At 36.0% G+C, this 27564-nt stretch overlaps 1 protein-coding gene across 1 annotated transcript in view; it reads right to left on the bottom strand.

Moving 5' to 3' along the window:
• The window catches only part of CDH18 (cadherin 18), a 349770-nt gene that overhangs the window by 109029 nt on the left and 213177 nt on the right, over nucleotides 1-27564 (bottom strand). Inside the window, exon 4 of the mRNA XM_047860381.1 lies at nucleotides 8077-8244. Coding sequence (XP_047716337.1) covers nucleotides 8077-8244 — 168 coding nt within the window. The remainder of the gene's footprint in view (nucleotides 1-8076; nucleotides 8245-27564) is intronic.

Genomic DNA, 27564 nt, shown 5'->3' with positions numbered 1-27564 from the left:
CAGAACTAATAGAGATTTCAGCAGCCGATAGACAGTAGGACTCAGAATTGGTAAATGCTTCGGTTGATACTAGAGAAAAATGTGTGTTTAGGAATAAAAACTTCCCAGGAATAAGGGGAAAATGATATAAAGCAGTTCTAAGATAATGTAAGTAATTTAGGTAAGCAAATAACTCTCTTTGGAGGAAGATGACATAATCAGTCACTGTTATAACTCTTTATACATAATGTTCAGTCAATAATTCCAAAGCATGCTTAAAACTGGAAAACTACCAACACAAATAAGGGAAAAAATCAATAACAATACCCAGATTGGATGCTAACATTAAAGTCATTAGAAAAGAGTTTTGAAATGATTATGATTAATGTTTAAAAACACATGGAAAAAAAGTAGATAAGTGGAACAAAGTAGATAATTTTAGCAGATACCTATAATGTATATTTAATAAGTCGAATGAAAATTATAGAACTAAAATATTTCAGTGCTAACGTATGTACTTAATAGCTTTAGGAGACAAGTCATTAGAAAATAAAGGGGAAAATACTGTACTAGAATGTAGGGCAATATAAAATATCCAGGTTAAAGAAGACAGAGATCAAAATAATAAGTAAATACACAGAAAATAATAGATTTATGGTGCAAAGCTAAAAGACCTAATGATGAGGGACCATAAAATAAGCTGAGGCAAGCCACAAGTTAGCACACACTGTTCCCCATCCCCACACCCACCCCTTCCAGGTAGGATATGTGTGATATTGCTCAGACACCTCTGGCTGCCCAAGAACAAAGGAAAGGAAAGAAAACAAATAGTAAACTGATAGAGATCACAGCCCTTCAGGACAGGAGTCTCTTTCAGTTTACAAACATCTTAGTAAATTAAAAGAAGAAGATGACTTTATCAACAGCCTAATCTCCAAAAACTTACAGACTCAATTTCCCGGAGCCCCTAATACCACCCTTTCCTCCATAGTGAAGTGAGGAACAAAGGCAAGAAGGAAATGGCAGATAAAATTAAATTTCCGTATAACCTGCAGCCTATTGGCAAATACTTGAGGCAAAAACAGAGTAAACCTTTTCTCCAGGAACCTCCTTTGTCATACCTTTTGCACCAAAGATGTCTTCAAGAATTCTTTCTTGGCCATCAGCTCTGAACCCCACCGTCACCCCAAAACCTCATCACTAACATGCATGTTTTTGCACAACCAGTAGGAGGAAGCGACAAAACAAACAGAAAATTATATATATATATATATAAACATATATATATTTTTAATAAATACTGATAAATAAATATATATAAATATATATATAAATAAATATATATATATTTTTAATAAATACTGATCAAGATTTTCCAGAACAAAAGATAGATTAAAAATTCCTTATAACCCAAAAGTAGATTTTTTTAAAGTACCTCTTAAGTAAACCAGAGTTAAACTCTTGAATATCAAATACAAAACAATATTTAAAATAAAAAAAGATCCATTAAAGTGGAGAAAAACTAACCTACAATAAAGCAGTTAGACTGATAGCTGATTTTCAACAGACAACATGGTATTCAGCAGACAATTACATTGCATCATTTATTACATTTTAAAATAAGGAAAATTCTTCACATTAGAGTTCTACTCCCAGTGAAATACACTCTAAAAAAAGTATCAAAAATTGTAAGTTAAGGAAAAAATATGAAGAATTCATTGACAGTAGATCAGTACAAAAAGGAACAGCAGAAAGATTTTTATACAAAATGTAGAATTTCCTTTAGAAAGACAGCAATCCAGGAAGAGCAAACACAACCAGAAAGGATAAATTATTATTGACTTAAAAATATTATTTACTATTTAACAAAATAAACATAATGACAATTTTTTGTATTGCTTCATATATAAAATGTCAAAATAGCAAAAAAAGAAAAAGTCTATGTAATGGGGACAATTTGTTGTTCCATTTGTTTCAGGTGATAAAATTATAATTTTATAATTATAAAAAAGAGAAAAGTTAAAAAAAAAACAAATAGCAAGATGGCAGACTTACACAAAAATATATCAGTAATTAAATTTGTTGTAAGTACATTAAATGAAAATAAACAAATAATGTGAAACCAGATGAAAATAAAGCAAAACAATAGCAGTTTAGTGGCTCATATGAAACTTTTAAAAATAAAAAAAAATACTTTGAAAGGAAAAGGATGGAAAACATTATACCATCTAACCATTAGCCAAAATTTAAAAAAATCTGATATAGTTATATTAATATCAGATAAAATGGACTTTATGTTATAAATGATTATTATAGAGAGATGTTCCACAATGAAACATTTTCAATGTAAGAGGAAGATATCTTGCACCCAATATCATGAACTATATCTAAAAAACCCCAAAAAAGAAAATAATAGAAAAATGCATTGAAATCGCGGGAAACATTAACATACATGTCTCAATAGCTGACAAACAAAAATTAAAGGCACAACAAATGAACTAATTTACATATGTAGAAAACAAAGCATGAAGTTACAGAATTTACCTTCTTCCAAAGTGCATAGGGATACTATCTCAAAAAAATACACACTGACATTTAGAAAAACCCTTGGCAAGTTTCAGAATATATACCTGTAACCGTACTAAAATGCTATCACCTCATGCCTGTCAGAATGGCTAAAATTAACAATACAGGAAAAAACAGATGTTGGCAAGGATGCAGAGAAAGGGAAACTCTCTTACACTGTTGGTGGGAATGCAAACTGGTATAGCCACGCTGGTGAACACAGAATGGAGGTTCTTCCAAAAATGAAAAATAAAGCTACCCTATGATCCAGCAATTGCACTACTAAGTATTTGCCCAAAGGACACAAAAATACTGATTTGAAGGAATACATGCACCTGATGTTTATAGCAGCATTATCAACAATAGCCAAACCATGGAAAGAGCCCAAATGTCCATCAACTGATGAATGGATAAAGAAGATGTCTCATATATATATATATATATATATATATACCTATATATACACATATACACATATGTATACACATATGTATACATATCTACACATATGTATATATGTATATGTATGTATGTATATATATACACGTGTATATATATATATATATATATGTATATATATGTATATTGCCATTTGCAATGAAGTAGATCACCTAGAGAGTGTTACGCTAAGCGAAATAAGTCAGAGAAAGAAAAGTACCATATGATTTTACTCAGATGTGAAATATAAGAAATAAAACAGATGAAAATAGGGGCTGCAGGGGGAGAGAGAGGAAACCATAAAACAGACGTTAACCATGGAGGGCATTTGTGATGAGAACTGGGCGTTGTGTGTTAAGTGATGAATAACTGAATTCTACACCTGAAACTAATATCATACTGTATGTTAACTAACTGGAATTTAAATAAAAACTGGAAAAAGAAAAAAAGTGAACTAGATAGCATTTTTAAAATACACTAGAGGGGTGCCTGGGTGGCGCAGTCGGTTAAGCGTCCGACTTCAGCCAGGTCACAATCTTGCTGTCTGTGAGTTTGAGCCCCGCGTCAGGCTCTGGGCTGGCTCTAGGCTGATGGCTCAGAGCCTGGAGCCTGTTTCCGATTCTGTGTCTCCCTCTCTCTCTGCCCCTCCCTCGTTCATGCTCTGTCTCTCTCTGTCCCAAAAATAAATAAACGTTGAAAAAAAATTAAAAAAAAAATACACTAGAGAAACACCAAGTTGCTGATAATTAAAACATACACTTCATAATTTGATTGATCAAAGGAGAAGCTTTCTTGTTTTGTTTCTTTCATTTTCTGTTTCAAATAAAATATTAATGCTGAATGTATTATATGTCATTTAGATTGATTTTCATGAAAATTAAAATAGTAAATTGAAGACAACTTTCCTCTAAAATATTTTGCTATCAACAAAAGCATTAACGTCTATTGAACTCTTAGGCATTGATCCTCCAAATATTCCACGGCACTATAGCAATTCTGGTCACAAGTAGCTAAAGTTGTGGGATGGTGTACAAGTTTGCATTCATTTCAAGTTCTTCAGGGAAGTTTTGTTAATAATTAAGTTTCGGGGAGCCTGGGTGGCTCAGTCAGCTAAGCATTTGACTTTAGTTCAGGTCATGATCTCGTGGTTTGTGAATTCGAGCCAACGTCGGGCTCTGTGCTGACAGCTCAGAGCCTGGAGCCTGCTTTGGACTCTGTGTCTCAGTCTCTCTCTGCTCCTCCCCCACTTGTGCCCTGTATCTCTCTGTCTCCCAAAAATAAATAAATGTAAAAAAAAATTTTTAAATAAAAAAAATCAAGTTTCTACCATTTTACTGTGATTATTTGACATATATGGGCTTTTTTTCTTCTTTCTCTAAATATGTTATTCATTCTTATGTACTCAAAGGCAATTGTCAAAATACAGATCCCTTCATTTAGGATACAGAACGTTTGCTTTATGAATTTTCATGTAAGTTATCGATTTTTATATGCATATTATTTATACAGAAAAATGGAGGTCAGGGACTTTTTACCCACCTAAGAATAAATTAAGCAATAACTGTAATAAAACTGTAACATAGTCAAAGCCAAAACAGGGCATGGCAAGAATCTTACAACGTGCAATATATTCCTTTCAACAGAAGGACTAATATGGAGGAATTTCATACCCCAAAAGTTTTCTGTGAAGGAGAACTGGGCATCCCTTGTCCTCTTTGAGTAAAGATTCAAGCCATAGAAGGCCTGATTTGTTCTTTCACTGGGAGACTTGCAAGTGGCTCCCTCCTTAACATTTTCCTGGCCACATGCACGCATTACCTATAACTGAACAGTGGCTGTCCTCTCAGATGGGCAAGTACCAACTGGTGTCTATTCTGCCCTCTGCCTCCCTGACCCTGACGGGCAGCCTGCTTCCGCCTGGATCTTTATTTGCCTTGCATCCTAGGCCGCTTGGTTTGCAACTCCCTAGTGTAGAGACTTTGTAAAGCAACTTACCAGTCTAGTTCGTTCCTGAGTTTTCAAAGTTATTCAGAGCCAATTTATTTTAAGTTAAAATACAACGATAACCTTAAATTAAGCTATAACAAACTGATATACAAGACATAACAAACTGATTCACTTTCTCGGGGCGTGGTAGGTTAGCCGAAGAAAGAAAAAAAGGAAAAATGCTTTGAAGGAATATTTTTGCAAAGTTTTGTGTCCAGGTGTTTATACCAGAGTGGATCACAGTACTGGTGTAAGAACAATGGCTCCTTGAGACAGGTGATGTGAGAAAGAAATCAGAAGGAGACCTGTGAAAATGTTACACATCTGAAGAGATACAAATTACTGGATCCATTTGACGGCTGGATATAATCTTTACATAAGTTGAATTGTATAAAGATTTGTGCTTCATAAACACAAGTCCTCATAACATATCACATTTTCCTCTAAGCATTTACAGAGTTTCCCATTACATGGGTAGCCATTTGATGACTTATGATGATTACAGGTAAATTAAAAAATAATTTACTGCAAGCTACTCTTGTTATGGTGACACTAAAATTTTGAAAGTAGCGTTGTGCTTAGTGCGATGGGATTACAGATTAAACAATCTCTTCAGCAAGTCGGAGTGTGAGGTTCTGGGTATATAGCATCTCTGTTTCTAAACTCTAAGTGCATCTCACAGCGTGACAGGGTTGAGACCTGTTACTGACTGAGGAAAGGGAGATCCCCATAGATACACTGAGTTCACTCAGAGAGTATACATGTATTGTTTCTTTGTCAGATAAAATGCTTGTTTTCATCATAAACTGATATTTCAACAATAACCTTGTTATTAATCAAAATAAGGGGTGCCTGGGTGGTTCAGTCAGTTGAGTTGCTGACTTCGACTCAGGTCATGATCTCACAGTTCATGAGTTCAAGCCCCACACTGGGCTCGTTGCTGTCAGCACAGAGCCCGCTTGGATCCTCTGTCCATCTCTCTCTCTGCCCCCCCCCCAAATAAATAAACTTTAAAAAATAAAATTATGTATCATTATGCTATATTTATCACAATTACAATTTTCTGTTTATTTTGAAAATCAATTTTAATGGGCTTGTAAATTTAAAAATTAGTTTATGGGGAGAAGGAGGGAGAGAAGGAGGCAGAGAAAGCGTGAGAGATGCTATTTGTATCATGACTAAGCATTTATTGAATTCTTATAGTGTATCACTCGAGTCTCATTCTTTTAGGAACTATGATATTAACATATATCTTTAAAATAGTCATGGTGGGATCTACTTGAAATAGATGAGTTGTTGTTGTAAACTATAATAAAGTTTATGTTCGACTGAGTTTAGCATTATTGTTCATTACCTTACAAATTCTTTGAACCTCAGTGTCCTTATCCTATAAAAGAATAGCAGTTGTCTTAGAGTGCTGTATGTATATATGAACATTGTATGGACCAAGTGATAAAATAAATACAAAAATACAATGTAATTTGTAAAATGATTTAAAATTTAATTTTGTGGTTTAATGCCAGGTGGACTTATCAATGATTTTTAATTTTCTTCTAAACCTACTTTCTTCATAGAGCAAAGGACACACGAATGAATCAGGTCACACAGTCTATCTCTAGAACCAATATTTTAAAATTGATTCTACCTATGTTCTTGACTTGGATATCTTTTCACAGTGGTAGTTTGACAAAATATTAAAATTCAACTCATTCACTCATTGATCTAATAACCATCTATCAAGAGCTGGGCACTGATCTGAACACTTAAATTTACATAGACAATTCAAGCATCATTCTTACTTAGACTCATAGTACCTATGGAAATCAATAAAACATTAAAGTGCCACGTAACAGAAAACAAGGATTTATTAACTGTTAATTCTGCAACAGACTTCAGAGAAAATTTTAACAGAGCTTATAAACAGAGAAATGTGAGTGTGGAAAATTCTGCGTTGAATCAAGAATGTGCATGGGGCGCCTGGGTGGCTTGGTCGGTTAAGCGTCTGACTTCGGCTCAGGTCATGATCTCACAGTCCGTGAGTTCGAGCCCCGCGTCGGGCTCTGTGCTAACAGCTCAGAGCCTGGAGCCTGTTTCAGATTCTGTGTCTCCCTCTCTCTCTGCCCCTCCCCTGTTCATGCTCTGTCTCTCTCTGTCTCAAAAATAAATAAACGTTAAAAAAATTAAAAAAAAAAAAAAGAATGTGCAAGATGTTCTGGGAACAGGCAGTACTCAACTGTCGCTCTTCCAGAGTGTTCAGAGAGAAATAGTAAGAGACACAGCGAGGGAAGGCATTTCACACATACTTGTGAAGAGCCTGTGTTGACATACCATCGTATCTACTTTATTATAGTTTTTAAACATCATGGATCAGAAGGGCATAGCACCCCTACAGGACTTTTAGGATAATTACAGATTATTCTATAAAATGTCATCCGCAGTTTCTACCACATTAGAAGTAGTGAAAAATATTTCTTTCCCACTATGAGGAAGTCATAAACACCATTTCTTTTCACACTCACGGAACTGACATCTTCTCCCCCTGAATTGTCTGAAAGTTTGTGCCCTCCATTCACAAAGTTCATCTTCTACTCTGAGAGCCCACCTTATGGAATTAGCCGCACCTTGCTTCGGGGTGGTGTGTGTGTGTGTGTGTGTGTGTGTGTGTGTGTGTGTGTAGCACATTCATGTATAACATGAAGATTTTTTTTTCAATTTCTGTCACAGAAAGCACATATGCAATTTTATTTTGCAAGAGTAGAATGCTCACCTCAGAATGTATTTTGGATATCTCCCTATATGCCTTAGTAATACATAACTGCTTTAGCAAATGCAATATATCATTTCTCAGGACCACTGTATCACTTTTAATATTTAACTGTAATGCCAGCTGAAACAATATTTTTTAAACACAGTGACAATTAACCACCAGGTTCAGAAGACAATAAATGGAGTGATTTCCTTACTCTTGTTTAGACAAGGGAAATCAGCACAAAAACAAAATATTCCCATTCAAGCGAACAGTGACATGATATTACATATGTAAATATTTAATTTTGTTTTACGTATATGAAGAGTGATGAATGTGAATCATAAGAAACAAGTACATACTTTGAGGAAACCGTGGGGGGTTGTCATTGACATCAGTCAGGGTGATATTGACCGTTGTCGATCCTGAGAGTCCTCCAACTTGCCCAGCCATGTCTTTGGCTTGAATGACCACTGAATAGTGTTCTCTGGCTTCTCTGTCCATATTATGTAAGGCAGTTCTAATAACTCCTGTAACATATTTTAAACAAAACAGTACGGATTATATATTAAATGAGAAATAGCACAGATGTATCGTTTTTCCTCCATAGTTTCATTGAGCCACAGAGCCAGCTTTTTTTCTGCATATTTTCAGAAGTGCATTTTTAAATGAAATACTTTTGTGAGAAAGCCACTTCTGAGACAAACAGTACCTTGAACATGTTACGAAAACCACCTCATTTGACCCCTTCATTGGCAACCACGTGTCTCAAACCATTCCATTCGTGGTAAATTAAGATGCCCATCCTTTTGTGTTCCTCGGGGTGCCTTGCAGAACAGCCCCGTGGCCCAAGCTTGTACTTGTGCTGGAATACTAAATATTTCACAAGTTGTGCTCCTCAAAAACTTCAGTTAAGATTATTTGAGAAGAGGTTAATTTTCCTCTTTAGAGAAAAATTTACATAGCTTCCTGTCAGGGCTGTCAAAGTTGGATGGTGGAAAACATGGAAGAATTGTGGATACTTGAACAAAGATTATAGACAAGAGTCATTTTAACATTTATCAAGATGAAGAAACTCACTATTTTTATCAGGAAATGATAGCTACAATAAGAACTAATCTAAGTACCTAAGCAAAATAAAGTAATGAAATGGATTCCAAAAATCACAGGTAAAAGTCACAGGCTTTATTTCACAGCACCAAAGGAGACATTAAAGGTAGTCTTTTATGAAGTATTACTTGGATTCAATAAAGAGATTAAAAAATGTTATGTGTTATATCTCCATTTGTATGACACAGAAGTACATGTGCACACACACAAATTAGATAGCTTTGTCGATAGAGCCTTAAATTTAAAACGGAAACACATTTTCCAGAGGGCCAAGGACTATTAACTATATTATAAAAAAAAAGTCCTCATGTAGATGAGCTGTATTATAAATAAGTATATTTGTATATAGATAGATAGATATTTACATTTATATTATATATGCATGTAAAAATATAAACGTATTTGCTACTCCATACATAGGACAACATTTAACAACCACCTTTTTACTTTTACTAAAAATATTTGGATCATATTCTTTTTGAGAAGGGACCAATAGCTTTGACCAATCACACCAGTGATTAGTTAGCAGTATAATTCATAGGACAGTGGCAATTATAAAAACTGCTCACTATAGAGTTTAACACAGTTTTACAGACAATATGTTGATGTAATTAAAGAACATAGGGTTGTACGTATATTCAAACTGAAAGTAGTCTTTCAAAGGTGGAAAGGATCCGTCAATCAGTTGTTCAGAACATACAACACTGCAGCAGGTTTTTTTTTTGTTGTTTTACTGAATTGATTATATGTGTAATGACTTTGAGAGGAGGGCCTCAGGAACCAGGAAAAGTGATCCCACAACTTTCAATATTTGTGAATTTTTAATTGAGGGGGTTCAGGAAAATTTTCCTGAAGCTAAATAGAAATGAAAATTATTCTTATCAAAAGAAATTATAATAATATGGTAATAAATGATTCATGTAATTCATGCATATGAAAAAGCCTCAAGCATCCTTAATACAAAGAACAATGTTTTATCACATATGAATATTATATAAGAAGGAATTGAACCGATGCAGAAATGAACAAGCTGAGAATTTATGAAAATATTTTATGAAAGAAACATATACTTTCTATTATTTGAAAAAAATAAAGATGTTGTTCTGAAAAGAATACATTATAAATGGGACATGCCTCTGGTGTGTAGAAGTTTGAGAAGGATAATTTTTTACAATGGAATCTTTAAGTGTCATTTGCTGGATCTAAAAATATAATAGCAAAATCAATCATTACAAAGTGAAAGATATAGGGGCGCCTGGGTGGCTCAGTCGGTTAAGCGTCAGACTTCCGCTCAGGTCATGATCTGGCGGTCCGTGGGTTCGAGCTCCGCGTCGGGCTCTGTGCTGACAGCTCAGAGCCTGAAGCCTGTTTCAGATTCTGTGTCTCCATCTTTCTCTGACCCTCCCCTGTTCAAGCTCTCTCTCTGTCTCAAAAATAAATAAATGTTAAAAAAAATTAAAAAAAAACCAAAGTGAAAGATAGATATATTTACACAATTTGAGACAGAGAGAGAGGGAGGGAGGGAGGGAGGGAGAGAGAGAGAGAGAGAGAGAGAGAGAGAGAAAGAAAATCCCAAGCAGGCTCCACACTGTCAGTGCAGAGCCCAACATGGGGCTTTGACCCATGAACCCTGAGACTCATGATCTGAGCCGCAATCAAAGGTCAGATGCTTAACCAACAGAGCCACCCTGGCGCCCCAATACATTTACACAATTTGAATGCTATTCATTTAAGAGAATCAGAGAAGAGAAATCAGCCCAACCCTTGTTTTAGAGTACACATTTCAATAATTTTATTCCATTCCCATTATATCCCTTCTTTTATAATATAGGTGTGTCTGACAGAAAATGAGAAGAAGCTTGTCAGCCACATTTGCTTATAGAAAGAAAACAGTGTATCCAGAATTGACACATACTTCCCAGAAATGACTGTCTACGAACCCACTGAAACTCAGAGTTCTCTTGAGGGTGCTCCAGTAGATGTGCTTAGCTATGACCTACCCCAAGGGCACATAGGTAAATGGAGAATGCTTGTCAAATTGCTGTAGAATACAGTAATCTTTTTCTAACACATTGCCCAGATGCGCGTAAGTGGGGCAGCCTAGAACACCGCCAATGCACAGTAACTTTTGTCCTTCCAAATAGACTTTTTTAGAGCAGATTTAGGTCCACAGCAAAATTCAGAAGAAAGTACAGTTACTGTCTACCCTCTCCTTATTCCTCCCTTGCCACACGAACACACATTTTCTCCCACTACCAACATCCTGAATTAGAACAGTGCATTTGCTATAATTGATTAACCAACACTGACACATCATTATCACCCAAAGTCCTCAGTTATAGTTTTACTGCCTTGAAATCTTTTCTGATCTATCTATTCATCTCTCCCTCCTTCAATGCCTCGCAGTCACTGATCTTTTTACTTTTTCTGTAATTTTGCCCTTACTATCCCTGTAATTTTGCCTTCTCCATAAAGTTGATAGTATGTGGTCTTTTCAGATTGTCTTCTTCACTTGGTAATAGACATTTAAGGATTCTCCATGTCTTTTCATGGCTTGAGAGCTCATTTTGTTTTAGTGCTAAATAATACTGCATTCTTCGGGTATGCAGTTGTTTATACGTTCACCTATTAACAGACATCTTGGTGGTTTCTGAGTTTTGGTGATTATGAGTGAAACTGCTATAAACACCTGTCTACTGGTTTTTGTTTGGAAATAAGTTTTTAACTCCTTGAATAAATATCAAGGAGCATAATTACTGGATCACATGGTAAAAGTCTGTGTAGTTTTGTAAGACAATGTCAAACTGTCAAAGTGGCTATATTATTTTGCATTCCTAACAACAGTAAATGAGAGTTCCTGTGGCTTCATATCTTGACCAACATTTGTTGGTCAATGTTCCAAATTTTGGTCATTGTATTAGGCGTATAGTAGTGTCTTGTTTTCATATTTATTTCCCTGGCAGATGATGTCGGACCATTTTTCAAATTCTTACTCCCATAAGTAGGTCTTATTTGGTGAGATGTCTGTTAGGTTTTGTGTCCATTTTGTAAGCTGAGTTGTTTTATTATTGTTGAATTTTAAGAGTTTGTTGTATATTTTATATAACAGTCCTTTATGAGATTTGTCTTTTGCAAATACTTTCTGCCGGGACATGATTTATCTCCTCATTCTCTTCACAGTATCTTTCACAGTGTAGAATGAAAACAATTTTTTTTTTGGGGGGGGGGAGTCCAGATTATTATTTCTGTCACAGTTCATTATTTTGGTATTGTATATAAAAAGTCATTGCCACACCCAAGGTCACCTAGTTTTCATCTATGTTACCAGGTGGGAATTGTACTTTATCTATCTATCTATCTATCTATCTATCTATCATCTATTTAGAGAGAGAGAGACAGAAAGAGCACAAGCAGGGGAGAAAGGCAAAGGGAGAGAGAGAGGATCTTAAACAGGTTCCATGCTCAGTTCAGAGCCCGACATGGGGCTCAATCCTGCGACCCTGAATCATGATCTGATCTGAAATCAAGAGTCAGGCACTCAACCAAGTCCCTGAGGCATCCTCCAACTTGCAGGAATTTTAAAGTTTTGTTTTTCATATTTACGTCTCTGATACAACATGAGTTACTTTTTCTAAGGATGTAATGTCTATGTCATTTTATTGTTTCTGCATATGATATCAATTCATCTCAAACCATTTACTGAAAAGATGATTTTCTTCAATTGTATTATCTTTGCTCCTTTGTCAGAGATCAGTTGCCTATATGTACAAGGGTCTATCTCTGGAATTTCTATTCTTAAAATATTTTTTAAACATTTTTATTTATTTTTGAGAGACAGAGAGAGACAGAGTGTGAGCAGGGGAGTTGTAGAGAGAGAGAGGGAGACACAGAATCCGAAGCAGGCTTCAGGCTCTGAGCTGTTGGCACAGAGCCTGACATGGGGCTTGAACCCACCAATGGTGAGATCATGACCTGAGCTGGTCAGATGCCCAACCGATTAAGCCACCCAGGTGCCCCTCTGTAATTTCTATTCTGATCTATTTATATGTGTGTCTATTTTTTCATCAACACCACACTCTCTTGATTACTATAGTTTGTAGTAAATCCTAAAGTCAGATAATATCAGTCTTTCAACTTTGTTTTTCCTCTTAAATATTATCTTGACTATTCTGGGTCTTTGCCTCTACACATTAACTTTAGAATCAGTTTGTCAATATCCACAAAATAACTTGCTGAGATTTTGATTGGCATTCCATCACAGCTATAGATATCACTGGGAATAATTGACATCTTCACAATATTGAGTCTTCAATTAAGGAACATGAAATAGCTGTCCATTTATTTAGTTTTGTTTCTTTCATCCTAATTTTGTAGTTTTACTCATAACAATTTTGTATCTACTTTGTTAGATTTATTACTGAGTATTTCTTTTGGAAGGAAGCTACCCTAAATGGCATTATGTTTTAAAATCATTTTCCACTTTTTCATTGTTGGTATATAAGAAAATTATTTTTATATAACCCTGTATCCTGAAATCTTGTTATAATGCTTATTGGTTCCAGGACGTTTTGTTGTTGTTGATTCCTCAGGATTTTCTACATATACAATTATGTCATCTGTGAACTGAGATCAATTTTTTCTTCTTTACTAATCCACATAGCTTTTATTTAAGCTAAGTGATAAGATTGTGCATTTTTCAGTAGTAAAATGATAAATGGTATCACTGAATGAAATATTTATTTATTTAAAATTTTTTAAATGTTTATTTTTGAGAGAGAGAGAGAGGCAGAACGTGAGCAGGAGAGGGGCAGAGAGAGGGAGACACAGAATCTGAAGTGGGTTCCAGGCTCTGAGCCGCAAGCACAGAGCCTGATGCGGGGCCTGAACTCACAGATGGTGAGATTGTGACCTGAGCCGAAGCCAGATGCTTAACCAATTGAGCTACCCAGGCGCCCCTGAATGCATTATTTCTTAAGCAAATGTCACAAATTGTTCCAGAGGAATCGATTATTAAGTTTAAACAATATAAAACACATTCTAATTTTATAGTTTAAAATACTAGCATATTACCTGATTACTTGCAGATGGATAGTATTGGTTCAAAAAAGTTTTAACATCCCTTATCCAAGATTGCAAGATCTTGTAACAAAATCTGAATGTTCCTTCCTGCTCCTTGATCCCTCTCACCCTGCAGAAGACTTCTGTACACACTCCAAGTAGCCAGAATTATCATGAACTCTTCTTGTTCTGTCCATCTATTAAGAGATTAGTTCTACCGTCATGGATGAACAATCTTTTGTCCATGTTGGTAATCATTTGCATAGATATTTAATCAGTATTAAATTGTTTTTATAAATATTGAGATTTGATAAATTACTAGCAAATATAAACAATGTTTAAAGAAGATAGGAAAAAAACGGCAAACATACTTTCCCAATAATTTGGGAAAGAAATGAAAAGAAAAAGAAAAACAAGTTAAAAAGTAATCATAGGGGTGCCTGGGTGGCTCAGTCGGTTGAGCAGTCGACTTCGGCTCAGGTCATGATCCCACGGCCCGGTCCGTGAGTTCAAGCCCCGCGTCGGGCTCTGTGCTGACAGCTCGGAGCCTGGAGCCTGTTTCGGATTCTGTGTCTCCCTCTCTCTGACCCTCCCCCGTTCATGCTCTGTCTCTCTTTGTCTCAAAAATAAAAATAAAACGTTAAAAAAAAATTAAAAAAAAAGCAATCATAAGTTACTTTCCATTCTCAATGCTTAGCACAATAGCCGGCTTTTTTACAGAATTAAATATATATTTTGAATAAGTACACACACACACATACACACATGTACTTACACTCATATACACACATGTACACACACATGTACACACACATACACATATACATATTGATTTTGCTCCACTTTTCTCAGGATGCTACATTTTAAAATAGGAAAACATTAAGCAAAATTACTTTATGAGTTAAATGTGAAGCTATCTACTCAAAGGGATCTTATGTGCTGGTTTTCCCAAGTCATTTTCAGAATATCCCTGTCTTTGTTTAACTATTAAAGCACTCCCTTTCATTCTAAACAGTGTACCAGTGTGGGTGATCATTTATTCAGTTAGCTTCATTTTTGCAATATTGCTAGTGGCTTTCAAACTTGACTTTGATTCAATACTCCCTTGAGACTGCTTTGGACCCAGGCCCTAGGGTCTCTGATTTAGTGATTTGGAGTGGGTTTGGCCTACTTACAGCTCTAATTGACTACTGCATTCTTGTGCTTAGGCTGCCCTGAAAAGATACCATAGACTCACTTGCTTTAGCCATAGAGACTTATTTCACACACATTTTAGGGACTGGGAAGATCAAGGTGCCAGGTTCCTGGTGAGATCTCTCTTCCTGGCTTGCAGGCAGCTGCCTTCTCACTATGTTTTCCTATGGCTTTCCCTCAGTTTGTGCACAGGGAGAAAGAAAAAGAGAAAGATTGCTCTCTTCGACTTCTTATAAATCCACTAATCCTGTCTTGAGGGCCCCACTCTCATGACCTAATCTAAAACTAATTATCTTAAAAATGTTTTTAATGTTTATTTTTGAGAGGGAGAGAGAGAGAGAGAGTAGGGGAGGGGCAGAGAGAGAGGGAAACACAGAATTCTAAGCAGGCTCCAGGCTCTGAGCTGTCAGCACAGAGCCCAACGTGGGGCTGGAATCCATAAACTGTGAGATCATGACCTGAGCCAAAGTTTGATGCTCAACTGACTAAGCCACCCAGGGGCCCCTATTGGGAGCTAGAATTTCAACATAATGAATTGGGGTGGGGGGAAGTACACAAATATTCATTCCATCAATGATTTAAGAAATTGGGCCTCAAACAGGGAGACCAAAGAAAGAGGCAGAACATTCCAAATAGGTAGGTGGCAGATATGTTTGTTTTTGTTTATTTTTTTAATGCTCATTTATTTTACTGGGGGGGGGGTCACACAAATTAGTTGAGGGGAGGGGCAAAGAGAAAGGAGAGAGAGAGAATCCCAAGCAGGCTCTATGCTGTCAGCATGGAGCCCAATGTGGGTTCAATCCCATGAACCATGAGATCATGATGTGAGCAGAAAACGAGTCCACAGTCAACCAACTGAGACACCCAGGCATCCCAGAAGGTGGAATTTTTAATAAGCAAAGGAGCTTACATATAAGACTCATCTGGGCAAACTGTAGGATGAATGTATCTCCATAGCCACCCACCAGTAATTTTTCTAAAAGTTTATATAGAGGCCTTAGCTGGGTTCAGTCACATATATGGTCTAGATAGTCTCAACAACACATTACTCTCTCAAAGCTGCTTTCTTAAAAACTGTTTCCACTCTGGGAACGGTGGGTGGAAAGCCTATTCCAAGGACAAGAGAGAGAGTGAGGAGCCTCTGATTGCCTGGGTTCAGCTTGTGGTCAACTGGAGGGACCATCCATGCCCAACAGCCTTAACAAGCCCCACAGGTGAGTCCAATGCATGTGGGTCCAGGACACTTTGAAAAGACAAAACTCAAAAGATGAAGTGCTACCATTATGTATTTACACATTTCATTACCTTTTATCTCCATCTTGCATTGCCAATAAATGAATATACATATGGGAATACATACATGCACACAGACGACAAATAATATGCAATGGTAATGTTTATTTTTCAAAACTGTGAAGGTTACACTCTTATGCAAGGCTCGGATAAACTATATTTACACATTCCAAGTAAGAAATCATATTTGTTTGTTTGGCTTTTTCTGTGATATATCCATCTACCTGGTGATTGTACTGTAACTTACTTTTGCCTTCCACATAAACTTAATATGGACATACTTATCTACAACATGACCTGTAAGTAAATTTTTTTTTTTTAGTCTTTTTTTTTTTCAACGTTTATTTATTTTTGGGACAGAGAGAGACAGAGCATGAACGGGGGAGGGGCAGAGAGAGAGGGAGACACAGAATCGAAGCAGGCTCCAGGCTCTGAGCCATCAGCCCAGAGCCTGACGCGGGGCTCGAACCCACGGACCGCAAGATCGTGACCTGGCTGAAGTCGGACGCTTAACCGACTGCGCCACCCAGGCGCCCCAATTTTTAAAGAAAAAATACAGAGCAGCTACATTACCTAAAATTATTTCATTGTTTGATTATTTTAAAGTAAACTCTGTCTTTTCAATGCATGCTAGGCAACTGGCAATGGCATATTCTGAATGTTTGTTGGATAAGCTTCACTAGCAATGTTTACTTCAAAAATTTTAACTGGAAATGTTGCCTCTTATTCTCTTGTGATGCTGGGTTGAATCGACAGGATATGATTACCCTTGTATCATTTTGTTTTGTTTCTTATTAGCTTCCTGGTAAACGATTGCAGGTGCCCCACTGCCTGCAAATTACCTTCTGACTACTGCTTCCCAATCACCATGATATGTAGGGGTCTGTAACTGGGAATTACTCTCTGCTGAATACAAGTTCATAACATTGAAAACTCATCTGTGGTTATAAGCATTAGGTGTTGAACCCGACTCACTGGCCTACCATATGTTTTTGTTCCCTGACTGAGGATATTCCTATATAACAATATATTCTCCAAAATGTTTTCCTGCATTTTTATCCACTATAAAGAACTTAAGATGGAAATGTACAAATCTAGTTCAATAGATAATACTACACAAGACTGCAAAATAAAATTCCTACAAGTTAGAACAAATAAACCAGCATGCACATTCAAATCCATACAGAAACACCTAAGGTATGTATTTGCACTTATAAGAGAAACACGTTTTCTTCCATGTCTAAACTACCTTATGCACTTGAACTCAAAATATGTTTTCTTAATTTGTTCAATTGATGACTCATTATTTTGAAGTCTATTATATCATTACTTAATGTATATTAAAATATACTGGAGTCCCACTGTTTCCTGAATGTGATACAAGTGCACTTAGTAACAGAATTACATGGAATGCCAATTATCATGCAACTTTAAGGAAGCCACCTTTGATCTACCTAATCAGAAAGACGGGAAGTGGGCCCAAAGATCAGTATTTGTGGCAAGTTCCTTCTGTGATTCTCATGAATGATCAAATTTGAGATATTCACCTAGAGTTCAGAAGACAACATATCTGTCCTCAAGATGCTCATTATTTCCTTGGAATATCTGTTTCTTTAAAAAAAAATGAACTGAGACGTTTAGAAATGTTTAGAAGTTTCATTAGTCATCTTTTACATGATGACACTTAAAGTCTTGGTAGTAATAATTCATCTTTCCAACTTCCTTACTGTAGTGTTCTAGGTATCTGGAAGATTCTTTATGTTAGCTATTTGACTGCTGTTTGTTTCGATATTTAGTATATCATGTACTGCTACATGTTCTGTATTTCCCTTTCTGACTTTGTAAGGATAATGTGGCTTCCATAATTTCTTGTCTTCATTGACATTGAATCTATATGTATCCATTAACAACACAGTTCCAGCAATCTATTTTCTTCACTCATCACCAATTCAATATATGCTGAATATGTTTCTGCTCTGTTTAAAATGTGGGATCCAGACACATATAAGACAGAGCTTATGATATTAGAATGCTATGATTAGGGTATTTACTGATAGGGAAATAGGTATCCAAATCTGTAAAGTTAAGTAATACAGAAAATGTATTTCATTAAGTGAGAAACAAAATCTAGATTTCAGAGGTCATAGTTATCAAAATGGATGAGTATGGACCAAAGAGTACTTTGTGGCAGAATGGAATGTTTGTAGGTTATGGAAGGGTAAATGTAGAAGTAGGATCGCCTTGTAAAGAAGGTATGTTCATCTTACATGGTCATCTGATATGAACAAAGGATTTTGAATGTATATAGCTATAGAGATTGGATTCATTGGAAAATGATCATAAGAGAATGGTAGGGATTAGGTTCTCAGTGATTCAAATACTCTGTTTCTCTGTTTTGTTCCTCATGGGATTGGTGGTTTGAATAGCTTTGTTGCTGTCCCTGTAAAGTCAAGACTGACTAAGCTTCACTACTTGTCAGATGTTATTACTACTAGCTATGGCTGAGCAGATGCAAGGTTATCTCTAGAGCTACATTTCCCATATTTGAGACTCTAAAGTGTCAGTGGGTAACAGATTAACTTCAGATATTTATTTCCATTTTTGTTATATAACTGATTTCATTTTTAAAGGAAAAAATATGTATTATATTAAACACTGGCATCCTAGAATTAAAACAAAAACAAAACCCCTCGACATATTTAGCCTCCAGCTATGACTCATGGAATTAACAACCATAAATTCATGAAGGAAGACATTTTTATGTTTTAGTAGGAAGATTCAATTTTCCTCCTCTATATTTTTTCTCTTCCTACCTTGAAAATTGATGGTGATGCATTTTATTTCTCCTGAGGATAAAAGGAGGAAGAATTCACGAGTTTTGAGTACGGACTTAGGTTCTCCTTTCAGGTATATATATCTCATATATTTTCCCCATACACTTCATGAGAGGAAAAGCTCAAAGCTTAAAAAAAAATTCTCCCTAGACCAGAAACTTACAAAACTTTAAATATAACCCAGGACTTCCTGACATTAAAATCCTAACACTACAGTGACATTATTTCAAAGAATTAACCTGTGGCGTCTACAAGAGAGGCTTGACCTGTTTTGAAAGAGTGACAAAAGAGAGGGTGGGAGGAGGGAGAGGGAGAAAGGCAGAGAGAAAAGAGAGAGGAACATCATACAAAAGTAAGTGTTACCATCTCTGTGGATTTAGAGTCATAAATCAGATTTAAGGAGAATATAGTTATATTGATCTATCATCAAAGATACTTCTCATTTTGAATGATTTTGACTTTTTCTTTTTTCCTATTTTATTTATTTTTATATCTGTTATTGGTGTTTCAATGTGATCTATAACTTCAAAAGATCAGTCTTGCTAGTTAATATATTTAACAACCATACTAATAAAATCACAGGGCTGCCAGGGCATTTGTGAAAGCCAAATAGTTTATATATTTTCAGGCTTTCAGCATGACTACCCCATTCATCAAAAATATAATGAGACAGCACTATATGGATAAAATAAACTATGGACTTAAAAAAAACTATCTGGGAATAAATTTCAATGGTGATGATGACAATAATGATAGAACTACAGGCAGTTATTAAGTATTTATCAAGCATTATGAATAATGCTTTATGTTGATCATCACACTAGATTCTCACATCAAATGCCTATGGAAGTTATTCATATTATCCCATTAAAAGAAGGATTACAAGAGTAGAAAGGATAAGAAAACTGCCCAAGGACAGGCAGGTTTGAGATAGCCAACATTCAGTCCGTACAATTCGAATTCAGAGTCTGCTGTCACAATCACTTCCCTATGATTATCTGATTTCTTTTGAGTAGATCAGAGAAAATGCTGCAAAGAGGCTGAAATGGATTTTGGGAATATGTCTGCATCTTGACAATGTGTTTCAGAAACAATGTCTGGTTGCCTTGCCCTGGCCGGATTCTGATAGCGTTGGAATCCAAGTTCTGAATAATGGCAAGAAGATGTCAGACAAATAGTGGGTAATTTTGGGTAACTGAAAGATGTGACCCCAAAAGCTAAGGATTGAGTCTTCTGGACAATAGAAGAAAGAGTGGTCAACTTAGAAAGGAACGATTCATCTTGCTCCAAGAGGCCATTGCCTGTTTATATTCTTTTTGCAGGGAATCAAATACCAATACTGTTAATCAGGGCTGAACTATGATTGATTTGATGAATGCAGTACAATGGAAGTCACATTATTGCATTTTATGCTCTGGACTTAAAAGTACTGAAAACTTCTCCCTTGGTATTTGAGAGCCATATGCTGTCATGCAAGTGGTCTAGCTACCCAGCCTGAGAGAGCACATAGAGAAGCCCTGAGATAGAAAGGGCGACAGATCCATCTGAGCTCCTCCAGCTTTTCTCACTGAGGCACCAGGCGGATGAGTAGACACATCTTTACACATCCGTACAAGTCCAGGTATCAACTGAATGCCACCAAGTAACGGGACCGATGCCACATGGATCAAATAATTACTCAGACAAGCCCTGATAAACTTCCTGATTTCCAAAATCACTGTTGTTTTGAAAACTCCGGGTTTGGGGGTAATTTGCTACACAGCAATGGCATTCAAATTTGGAATACACACACACGCGCGCACACACACGCACACACACACAAATATATATGCACACAAATGCACACACATACACATGCACACACATATAATACATGCACAGACATTTATTACTCATAGTTGGCATTCTAGATCTACCCCAACATTATTAAATCAAGACTATATATTTCCTCAATGTTATTTTTTCTTCCTTTCTTTTCTCTCCCTTCCACCTACCCACCCAAACCTTCTCTCCAGAGTTGGAGTGCATATAAACATACATATACATAAACACACACATTTCAAATATTTCTGCTACGGTGCATATATTCTATTGGTCCAGGTAAAAATTGTATTTGAAAGATAAAAAGAAACTGACCTCCATATAATTGATATGCATTGAACACATGACATATAATTTCTATAAATAATGAAGTTTTTTTTTTAATTTTTTTCAACGTTTTTTATTTATTTTTGGGACAGAGAGAGACAGAGCATGAACGGGGGAGGGGCAGAGAGAGAGGGAGACACAGAATGGGAAGCAGGCTCCAGGCTCTGAGCCATCAGCCCAGAGCCCGACGCGGGGCTAGAACTCACAGACTGCAAGATCGTGACCTGGCTGAAGTCGGACGCTTAACCGACTGCGCCACCCAGGCGCCCCAATAATGAAGTTTTAAGATTCTTATCATCTGGAGATGTGCATGCTATGGAGAATAATATTATTTATCATATTTATGAGACTTTATGCATTATTTTTATTTTCATTATTTTATTTTATTTGAGAGAGAGAGGGCGTGAGTGTGAGTGGGGGAGAGGGGCAGAGGGAGAAAGAGAGAGAATTTTAAGCAGACTTCATGCTCCGTGTGGAGTCCCAAAAGAGCGGCTCAATCCCACAAGCCTGGGATCATGACCTGAGACATAATCAAGAGTCGAACGACTCAACCAACTGAGCCATTCAGGTATGCCTTTTAAGAGATTTTTTAATCAAGAAATTGGAAACATAATTTCAAAGTCTTAAAATATTAGATAAAAATATTTTATTACTAAATATTGAATGTTTGTAGAAATACTCTACCTTAAATAGAAATGCATTTTTGGAGAAAATAATAATGAAATAATAATTAAAAAGAAATCCAGAAGTACTTAAGTATGATTATTCCAAAATACTTGTTCACATAATTTATAAAAAATTGACGGCCTCAAAATGCATATACAAATAAGAAATATTAAGTTTATCACGTAGATATATTATGCCTATTGAAACATTGGCATAGTTTTTTTTTTCTGCTTCTTACTTTCTCCATAATTTATTTATTTTTTCTTTAGTTTTTATTTATGATGCTTAAAACTCATTTAAAAATGTAAGATTCTTTATATAGAATTTTTTTGGTTGTAGTTACCATTTAAGAAAGAATATTTAATATTACTATATTGAAAAATTTCAAATATTTGCTAACTATATTTGAAACCATTAATTAAGAAAAACACTAAAACATTGCTTTATAAATATAAACATATATACCAATGTCTAGTTCTATTAGTAAGGGTATAGTTGAGAACATAGGTCCATAAGTAACTCAAAATTGATGATTTCTCTACAGTACCAATTTAAGTATTACACTATCTGCTTCCTTGATTTTTAAAAGAAAGTTTTATTTTCTTTTTAGAGTAAGATTTTATTTTATGATTCACTATATCATACTCTAATAATTTAAGAAGGCATTGTTGGGGTGCCTGGTGTCTCAGTAGGTTAAGCGTCTGGCTCAGGTCATGATCTCTTGGTTGGTGGGTTCAAGCCCCACATTAGGCTCTTTGCTGACAGCTCAGAGCCTGGAGCTTGCTTCGGATTCTGTATCTCCCCCTCTCTCTGCCTCTCCCCTGCTTGAGCGCTCTCTCTCTCTCTCTCTCTCAAAAAAATAAACATTAAAAAATAAAATAAAAAACAAAAAGGCATTGTCATTTTCAATAAGGTGTTTATCACATTATGCATTCCATATGTATGAATATGTATGTATGCACGTATATTATAAACACATTTTATATATGTCACATATAACACATATGCAATACGGAAGCAAATTCATATACCCAATCACTAAAATTACTTTAAGATTTCAAGGTATACATATTTATATGTTTATTTTTTTTGGCACATAATCTAACACTGAATCGTTAAGGCAGTGGTGGACAATTCAAGTGACTGAAGTTTTGAGAATAAAAGTTAAAGAATGTTGTCAGAAGATTAAAGTATATTCAAGAAGCAACACAAGAAAACTGCAAATGTAATTTTAGAATATAGTAAAGTAATCCCTTGGCCTTCAAACACGGCCATGAATTCTCCTTGCTTTTGATCTTTTAAATATAAGTCTAATGTAAAAATATAACAAATTAATCATGCAACCATGCCACTGCCTATATTTTTCTGCAAATTTAAGAATGGTAAGAGGGTAACATGTTTGACAGTATTTGGAGGAAGATATTAGAAGGATTGTGTAAACTTGACTAGGAATTCAATTGTATATGTCTAATTTTCATTAATTTATAGATAAATTTATTATTAATTAGTGATCGATGAGTACCCATTGTGGCTCCAGTATCACTGAGAGGCAATATGGTAGGATCATGTGAGTTGGGACACAAGTTATGAATATCCCTTACATGCACAGAGGTGAGTCACATAAAGTAATAGGAACATTAAGTAACTCAAAGAAACATGAATGTTTTACAGAAAGAATCTTATTCCTGGGAAAGAAGTTTCCTCATGTATGAAAGCCTCATCTGTCCACATTCTTGAATGGTTTAAGTGAGCAATAATAGTATCCAGGGTGTACTCTTACCATCTACTAGATGTAAGTGATGTAGAAAGTTAATAATCTGGTAACATGTTTCACTAGAAGCTAAAGGATAGTAACACAATGTACACCATAGCAGGGTGGGTATCACACTCTAATTTAAATGGTAGTCACAAAATACTTGAGTGCTTGAATTATGTAAATGCAAAATGCTGTTGTTTTTACTGTGTGACAGAAAAATGATATAGGATTTATTACTTTTTTGATTACTTGAGGCATGGAAGCTGAATCCATCAGTATGTGAACAGATATTTGGTCTTTTGATAAAGAGAGTAAACAGAAAGTCCTGAACACATGAAAGATGAGGCTGGAAAGATATTTCTTATAGGATTTGTAGAGTGGGGCTTTTAGTCAGTATGTGAATATTTTTCTAGGAAGGGATTCCTAGGCAAGAAAATGTAGCTAAGGAGCAAACATTAAACATTCGTTTTATTCTCTCTGGCTATACAATTTTACTGTGTTTTCCTAATATTTGGATTCATGGAGTAATATGTTGTTGATGGGTGAAATTGCAACCATGGAAAAGGAAGCAATGATTAAAAAGTGATAAATATGTCATGCTGTTGATTGCTGAGAATACTAGATAATTTGATATGTTGCTCAAACGAGAAACTTGGGTTAATAAGATAGATTTATTGAGAGTCTGCTCAACAGTAGGAAAGAAAACCAACAACAACAATTAAAAGATAATATCCTGGATATGTTGGGTACAGATATGAACAACCAAATAGTAGAAAGTTTCCACCAAATGTTAACTTTTATTCTATTTCTCCAGTGAGCATAAGATCATAAACTGGTAGGTTAGTGAAAGCTAACAGGTATTGGAATTCTTAGAGCTCTCTGTATTTGTTCTGTGAAAGGTGTAAACACCTCTTTAATCTTTGCATAACACATGCTATATAATGACTGTCATCTAAAAAAAAAAAGTATACAGAACCTGAATTTATGCAAGTTCTTGTAGCCAAATTTGTGAAAAGAGTTATCTATATATAATAGAAAATAGTGACTGAGTGAGGATTTGGGCACAGGGTATTTATTAGGGATCAACGGTGAAGGATGGAGAGGGAACGCAAAAGGACAGAGGATGATATTAGTCTGGGATGCACATCCAACAACATTTAGGCTAATGTGGCAGGGATGTATTGCCTGAGGGTCCAGTCTTTATACATCCAGCCTTTATACAACCCATCTCACTCAGTCACTAGATGAGGGTTGTCCTGGAAAGACATAGCTTCAGCAAGGTGTCTATCAGCACTTGAGATAGATCTTGAAGGAGCTGACAGCTGGCAGTAGGGTGTGGATCACACTCCCCAGCCTGGCTGCAAGTCCTTCCTCAAAGGACACTCAGCATCATGCATCTGTTTTTACCAAACAGTAACCTTACTTTGCTTCCCCTAATTTCTAGTGGAAACTCTCCACGTCTTTATAGAAGCTGTATACTACACTGAAAATGCTCATGTGATCTCACTTTTAAGAGTTAGTTCCCTTGTTGCCAAATCCATTGAATAACGTCCACTCTCATCTTTCCATCAGCAAACTGGCCACAGAGTACTATCCCTATGTTTTCCGAAGACTTCATTTGTCCTGTCTTCCTCAATTTTACTCACTTCTGTTTTGTATTGCCATTGCTCTCATTTACTTATTGTTATACTAACTTACTTATTAATTTTGACAACAATTTGTCCTTTTCCACTAGAATAAAATCTTCACAGGGCGAGGATTTTTATTCGTTGTGTTTTCGTTGCTGTGCCCTCATTACTTAAAACAATCCCCAACCCATAGCTGTCCTTAATGAATATTAGCTGAATGAGTAGAGTGCTTTAAAACCCACGGAAATGCATCGGAGCATCAAGTTTTGAATTTAGAATAATACTAGACAAGATATAAAACAAATAAACCTACTAAATTTAATTTACCTCCTTTGAATATTAAATGTATAAATTTTCCAGGGCTGCTGCAACCAGGTGCCACAAGCTGAGAAGCTTAAAAACAAAATTTACTGGGGCACCTGGGTGATTCAGTCAGTTAAGAGTCCAACTCTTGATTTTGGCTCAGGTTGTGACCTCACAGTTGGTGAGACTGAGCCCTACATAGGGCTCCACAAGCCTGCTTGGGATTCTCTCTTTCTCCCTCTCTGTCTCCCCCTCTCCTACTCACTCTTGCTTTCTCTCAAAAATAAACAAATAAACAAATAACTGCTTCACAGTTACAGAAGCTAAAAGTCTAAAATCAAGGTATTGATAGAGTCAGTTCCTTCTGAGGTCGGTGAATGCTAGATCTGTTCTAGGCCTTTCTCTTTAGCTTGTAAATGGCCATTTTCATCCTCACATGGCATTGTTCCCACATCGTCACATCCTGTTTCCTATGAGAGTATCTCTATGTCCAAATTTTCCCTTTTCATAAGAATATTACTAATACTGTATCACGGACCATCCTAAGACCCCAATTTAACTTGACTACTTCTGTAAAGACCTTATCTATTTCCAAATAACGCCACATGCTGAGGGTTAGGAATCCAACATACAAATTTGGGAGTGTGGCAATTCAACCTATGACACTAAGCAAAACAAAACAAAACAAAACAAAAACAAACAGAAAAACAAAAAAACAAAAAACGGATCATGCCAAGAAAAAATAAATATATATGGAATATGTAAGCTTGTTCTTTGAGTCTATACTAGTGAAATTCTTTAAGCAAAACCATAAGAGATAGTTTGACCCAAAAGGGATTGGTGAAGATACCCTAAGATAAGAACACAAGATATGAAAAGATATGTAAAAGAGTCCAACGTCCAAGTAAGATGGAGCTAGAGAAGGACCTTTTTGATGGCAGCCTGAGGGATCTGAGGTTAGAGATTATACAAGCATATGAGCATGAAGAGTGGCTTTGGACTGATCCTTTTATCCCTTTATCTATGAAGCCAGTCCTTCCCCCAACTAGTAGCTATACAGTGCCCACTGGAATCCAGCCCTGTATTAGAGACAGACAAAATCACTGCTTTCATGAAGCTTATATTCTAGAGAAGGCAGATTAGTGAAAAAAAAATTTAAGCAAAATAATTACCTACATTATATGTAGAAGCTTAGGTTGTATTGATTGCTGGGAGGGTGGGGGGTGTGTGAAGCATCTAGTTTGGGCTTGCCGTTTTAATGAGGAGTGTAATAGCAGTGTGTTGGAGTTAGCTAGGACTGGATCACAGGAGCAGATTGTTCAAATTTCAAGAATTTGAGAAGCTGGTTAGTAAATATAGCCATTATTAAAATTAAGTAGTAAATTTACAATTCAACATCGTATTTAAAAAAATAATAAATACTGAAAACTCATCACTTTCTAATTGAATTACTATATTTTACTATTATTTGTGCTCTTGGTGTCATTTATGTCTATTTTATCTATATTGTCAAAATTTTATAGAATGGTGTTATACTTCTGATCCTTTCCTAACTCCATATTCTGTGGTGTCATCTTAGTAATTTGAAAATCATTGGCAGGGGCGCCTGGGTGGCGCAGTCGGTTAAGCGTCCGACTTCAGCCAGGTCACGATCTCGCGGTCCGTGAGTTCGAGCCCCGCGTCAGGCTCTGGGCTGATGGCTCAGAGCCTGGAGCCTGTTTCCGATTCTGTGTCTCCCTCTCTCTCTGCCCCTCCCCCGTTCATGCTCTGTCTCTCTCTGTCCCAAAAATAAATAAAAACGTTAAAAAAAAAAAAAATTAAAAAAAAAAAAAAAAAAAGAAAATCATTGGCAGTGTAAGT

This window comes from Prionailurus viverrinus, chromosome A1, assembly GCF_022837055.1.
Source record: "Prionailurus viverrinus isolate Anna chromosome A1, UM_Priviv_1.0, whole genome shotgun sequence".
Taxonomy (NCBI): Eukaryota; Metazoa; Chordata; class Mammalia; order Carnivora; family Felidae; genus Prionailurus; species Prionailurus viverrinus.
This window is presented reverse-complemented; position numbering and strand designations above follow the sequence as displayed.